The 6,000-nt window shown below is 49.5% G+C and overlaps 1 protein-coding gene across 1 annotated transcript in view; it reads left to right on the plus strand.

Moving 5' to 3' along the window:
* Positions 1 to 2,452, plus strand: part of LOC142586313 (chitinase-3-like protein 2) — a 39,412-nt gene extending 36,960 nt beyond the window's left edge. The window contains exon 6 of the mRNA XM_075697558.1: positions 1,862 to 2,452. Coding sequence (XP_075553673.1) covers positions 1,862 to 2,098 — 237 coding nt within the window. The 3' untranslated portion in view covers positions 2,099 to 2,452. The remainder of the gene's footprint in view (positions 1 to 1,861) is intronic.
* Positions 2,453 to 6,000: the final 3,548 nt, after the last annotated feature.

The raw sequence follows: 6,000 nt of genomic DNA on the forward strand, positions 1-6,000 counted from the left end.
CGCTGCGGGACATGCATATTATCAGCGAACATGTCTTCCGATCGCCTCTTCGACGTCGTCTCGTGCGGGTCTCACTTAACAGTTCGGTGTTGCGAGCGCGCTTCTCCGTTTCACGGTTCTTTCGCGGTCGTTCTCGCAATTATACGAAACACGCCAGCATACTGCCACGAAACACCACGTCAGTGCTACGACACGCTTACGCATCATTCAGATAATGAATAAAAAGAAAATGAGACAGCCACTCAGATGAAGCTAATTGCTACAGAAAAGAAAAAAAAAACATACGGTTTCTTCTACAGAAAAGCCCCGCAGTTGAAGAGCAATTCGTCCTGGTCCGGGACTCGAACCCGAGACCACCGCCTTTCCGGGGCAACAGCTCTACCATATGAGCTAACCAGGGAGCTAGCAGATGGCAGGGCGAAGTCGAATTCATGAAGAACTCGAAGCAAAGGCAAGAGTTTGACGTAATAGTTCTCCGGAAAACCGCAAGTTGGATATAATTAATAAACTGCGAGGCTTTTCTTTCGAGGAAGCCGTATGGGTCGTCTTGGTAGCAATTAGTTGCTACGTCTGGGTAGATGTCTCATTTTCCCTGTATTGATTACTTTTCTCCACCTTGCAGGTTTCCGTAGAACAATTACACGTGTGTCGCTGCCCGGTCTGTTTGTTTCGCTTTTCTTTTTTGCCACGAACCTGTTCTTGCAGCACGTATACACTCTTATGAAAAATAATACGATCACTTTAGCTTTGCTTCGGAGCAAGTTACTGGCACGAAATATAGCTGCGTCTGTACTCTTTCGAAGCGGTGCGAGCAGAGCCGGTATTTTCAAACATTCTATGCCTATTCCATTGCTTTTCACCATTCGTGCATTAAAAAAAATTGAAATATAGGATTTTACGTGCCAAAACCACTTCCTGATTATGAGGCACGCCGTAGTGGAGGACTCCGGAAATTTCGACCACCTGGGGGTTCTTTAACGTGCACCTAAATCTAAGTACACGGGTGTTTTCGCCCCCATCGAAATGTGGCCGCCGTAGCCGGGATTGGATCCCGCGACTTCGGGCTCAGCAGCCTAACACCGTAGCCACTGAGCAACCACGGCGGGTGTCATTCGTGCATGGTAAGAGCGACGCTTCGGCCGCGTTGTCAAGGGGCTCATCAGTGGAATCAGTCGACCTTGAGAGACGGATAAAAAAAATAAGTGTGACGTAGAAACGAGAGGAAAGAATAGCTGCGAAGCCTCGAAACCTGCAGTTGGGGATCCTTTCGTACCAGCTGGTCGGGCTCCAGCCCCCCCCCCCCCCCCCTCCCGGAAAAATTAAAACTTTCCGCATTTGTGTACAGATGAGTAACATGAAGGGGAATATCTGTATGTATATGTGTTGAATGTACTCATAGTGTGTCCAACTTTAGATTAAAAGGATAAGGCTGCACATTTTTGCCTTCTTTTCTTTTTGTTCCGAAACATATTTCCCTAGTTATTTCATTTTATTCCTGAATGATACAGCCGTTGTTTCGTCGCTTCTGCTTTCAGTGGACTTTTACAGTTATCTCTGTATGTACTGCATCCCAAGCGTCACTGTTAAATGCTTTCGGTGTACAGACGGTTTAATATATCGTACGCTATAGCTACGATTGTCTACCGTGTTTCTGGGGCACACATCCAGCCGGGCCTTCTACAGCGGGCTCTATGTCCGCGCCGCAAACATCCGTTAGGATGTAAAATAAAGATTGATTGATTGATTGATTGATTGATTGATTGATTGATTGATTGATTGATTGATTGATTGATTGGTCCCTCGCTCTCTAGCACGCGCACGCGCACTGGGAAACCATTACACCTTCATCTCTGGAACGTAGGACAACACCTGGAGCAACGCGAATGTGACGGAACTGGGCAACCCGGTCGCCTTGAAAGAGAACGAAGCCGTGAGCTACGAGAATGCGGAAAGCGTGCATCGCAAGGCACTCCTGGTCCGCAACTACACGCTCGGAGGCATCATGATGTGGGACGTCACCAGCGACGACTACAGAGGAGTCTGCGGCGTAGTGAACCCGCTAAGCAGAGCCGTTGGTGCCGCGATGGCCGGCGCTTAGTCTGTTTCCTTGGAAACCGCAGCAACAGCACGCGCAGAGCCTCTGGTCGGGGCATCACGTGATCCTGCAGTATCCGCAGCAACCACGCGTTGTGGGTACCGGAGCCGGGACTTTCGACCTATGCCACTATGCTGGCAGCAGGGATACGACGCACGGTACTGAAGCGGGCACGGATGCTGATGCGAGCAGAAGCGGTCGTGTGTGGCGGCCTGGCAAAACTGACTCCGGGAAGTTGGCTGAAAGCGTCTTTTTTTGTTTCTTCTTTTTTTTTCAGTGTACTAGAAAACGCAGGATCAATCTGCACACTGAGGCCTTGAATGCCTCAGTGTGCGTAGAATGTACAGAAAGAGCAGATATGTGGCGCCTTGCTGGTTTCGCGGATTTTTTCGTCGTGAATTATGCGAGAAGGCAGTGCTCGATCGACACGAACCTGCCTAATAAAACAACTGTTTCTGTGAAACAGATCTCGCTGGTTATGTTCGTAAACGTGTTCAGACTGAGCGAAGACGCCTAGTAGCCGTCTCTCCGTCAATCTTTCCAGCAATCCATATATGTAAACTTTATCTCACCAGATTCGTGCGCTGCAGCGAAAATTGTGTGCCGTTTCGTTCGAACGGGAGAGAGAACGAGCGTCTGTACAATTGGTGAGCCTTCCGGACTTCTGGGAACACGCAGCCGATATTCATTACAGCTTGACTGGTACAAGCCATAGTAGAACGGCATAGAGCTGAGAAGACGGAATAGAGCTTAGAGCTTACATATTTGAACAGTGCAGTGACTAGCTTTCTGAAACGTCCTTGTGCGGTGCGCTACCCAACTGGTCAGGTCAGCATCTTTTCGAAACTTGCTAGCATTTCATTATCCAATCGCTCGTATTCATTCAAGTGCTTAATGTGTCACGAATGTACTTGTAACAGCGAGGAGCATATTCGCAGATAACAGAGCAAGGCTCAGCATTCATTATGCGGTACGTGCCGCTATGGTAACACGAACTTCAACCCGAGTAACACCAACACATCGTCGCCTTGAAAGCTGGCTTGTCCTTGCAATAACCCTCTTAGCGGAGAAGCCATCTTTCCGATCAACGGCCTTTCTAAAGCTCGCGAACGTTTTGGCAAGCAAGGAATGTCGTCAACATCTTACACACACCAACAACCCGTTTCACGCTCTCTAATACCCTAGTTACATGGGCAGATTAACCGCCGTTAAACTTAACCGTGGTTAACTCGCTCAACCGTGTTTAAAGCGAACCGTAGTCCGCCAGGGTTACACGGTCTATCGCGATCACGGTTAATAGTTTGATGACGCGTCATGTGATCTCTTGCGTACAGGCTTCATTTTGAATAATTTTTCTTCAACATTTGTTTACAGTGGTATAAAGATGTTATTTTTCAGAGAAACAATTGTCATATTTGAGAATTTTAACGTGTAAGACTGCGTTTTGCACGTGTAGGTTATTTATTTTCGAAAACACTGCTCTCAGATGTGAGCACGCCTGGTGGGCAAAGAACTATATAAAAAGTCAGAATTAAGGATCACTAATGGGTAAATATAAAATAAAATTAAGTCCACTGAACGAAAAGGTAAAGTTTTTAATGAACAAATGAATGTTTCAACAAACAAACATTGGTTACATAATTAAAGAGAGTACAACTTTACACGAACGCACTTTGGAACTATACGCTTGCATAAGCGCTCGCAGCCGACCTGGGTTAACCCGGGTGGGGAAGAGTAAGAAGGAGAGGGGCAGGAACCAGCTTCTCGGCTCACGCGGCAGGCATCTAGTAAAGGAAGCATTGGCTACGCCATAGAGCTTCTCACTACATTACCTAGAAGCAAATCTGGCGCAGCTGCGCTGTGGTATGCATGGGAATGCCGGTATATTGTGACTTCGGATTGGCATAGTTCTCGGAGAGACAGGACACCTTGAAGACGCGCTTGGAAAGTAATAATATTTGGGGTTTTACGTGCCAAAACCACTTTCTGATTATGAGGCACGCCGTAGTGGAGGACTCCGGAAATTTTGACCACCTGGGGTTCTTTAACGTGCACCTAAATCTAAGCACACGGGTGTTTTCGCATTTCGCCCCGTCGAAATGCGGCCGCCGTGGCCGGGATTCGATTCCGCGACCTCGTGTTCAGCAGCCCAACACCATAGCTACTGAGCAACCACGGCGGGTGCTTGGCAAGTACCGTTCCGTCTGTCACAATGATTCTTTTTCTACTAAAACGGCACGTGAAAAGCTGTTTTAGCTTAATTATTACGCGAAAACATGTTTTGTTTAACTATGAGAACTTGTTATTGCGTGTACGACTATATATTAAGTAAGAAGTATCAGTGGGCCGCTAAAGTTGGAGGACGGATGACAAGGTTCGCGCTCGCTTTGAAACAGTTTGTCGTCTGTTCTTGCCTTTCTTCGCTTGGTCATGCATTGTAGGTGAGTAAAGATGTAATATGCGTGAATTGAAACATTTCATGAAGGTTTTACATTAAGAACGCATTACTTATGTAGCCATATCCACGTTTTAGACGAAGCCTCTTACAACAACAGCCAACACGAGCCTCGCAGACACATATACCGTCATTCATATGACGGCAAAGTGCCCCCTTAAGAAACTCCCATAGACGGTTGCGCCAGATTTCCCTCTAGGTGTTATAGTGAGAAACTCTATGGGCTACACTAAACCGAGGTTGCCAAGCTCGGTTGGCGGTCAACCGCGGTTAGCAGCCTAAACGCAGTTTCGCCTGCCGTGTAACCGCGCTAACCGAGTTTAGCGATAACCGCGGTTACGTTAACCGCGGTTAAGTTCGCCCGTGTGACAGTGGTATAAGTGGTCGAGATGGTGTTCTCTAGAGTATCCCGCAGTCCACATCACGCCTCGGTTTCAATGCACAGCAAGCGGTTTCCTCACTAACTGGCGACGCGCTCATGGGGGCCCTTAAGCGTGAACCCAGTTCTGGCATGCACCACTTCAAGCAAGCTCCTCCTGCGTTTAAAGAAAACACTCTAAACACTCTCCCGTCGTACATCAGCGTCTTCTCGGGGCTGCGCGTAACGCACTGCATCACGCCTTGGTGCCTCAGGTCGCTGGCTACCTTCCGCCTCTCGCTAGCTCTCCGATGGATCTATTAAAGAAAAAAGAAATCTCGTTCTTTGTGGTCCCCGGCTGTTCATCCAATACCGCAAAGCTTCGTCTTGTAGCTCTGCCGTCTGCGCACCCTCGCGGCAACTTCATAACGCTTCGCTCCGTGGTGACTCCACTTTAGGAGCGCCCGAAACTGCAGTGTCCTCTGAGGCGTGCAGGAGGCTCGCTTACCCCATCTCTCGCCTTGTTCTAGTTGCCGCCACCATCGCCCGTCGGCGTCCACACCACGACACGGGCAATCTGTTCACGGGTGGGCGGATACATGCGTGTGTGTTCTGGGGAACGGCTGCCAGAAACAGGGGGGAGGAAACCTCGTACAAGGCGCGGCCGCGTGAGAAATTAATTACCCTCCGCCCCCTCTTGTTTGGCCCTGCGCGCGCGAGCGCCAGACGCGGATAACGACGCCGCGTTCTGACAGAAAACTTCCTCCCCGCGTCTGCAAACACGACGAGGGCTCGAAAAACGACGGGGGGAAGAAGAACCCGCTGTGTCGAGAGTGGCCGCTTTCAGGCCTCCCACAAAGCCGAAGACGTGTATGCATGCGCGGGCGAGCATCGCGTCGCGACACAAAACCAACGAGCGAGCTCCGTCGGTGCTCCCGCTTTCGTTTTCTCGTTCTCCGGGCGACATCCCTCGGACAAAGCCGGTCGGTGTTAGCGGGTCCTTTCGCGCGGCTGCCGAGACAATGGACGCCAGTTAATGGCGACGCAGTAGTTACAACACTCGGTCCTCTTGATCGCCGCTCGCTACAGGCC

Source organism: Dermacentor variabilis, chromosome 6, assembly GCF_050947875.1.
Source record: "Dermacentor variabilis isolate Ectoservices chromosome 6, ASM5094787v1, whole genome shotgun sequence".
Taxonomy (NCBI): domain Eukaryota; kingdom Metazoa; phylum Arthropoda; class Arachnida; order Ixodida; family Ixodidae; genus Dermacentor; species Dermacentor variabilis.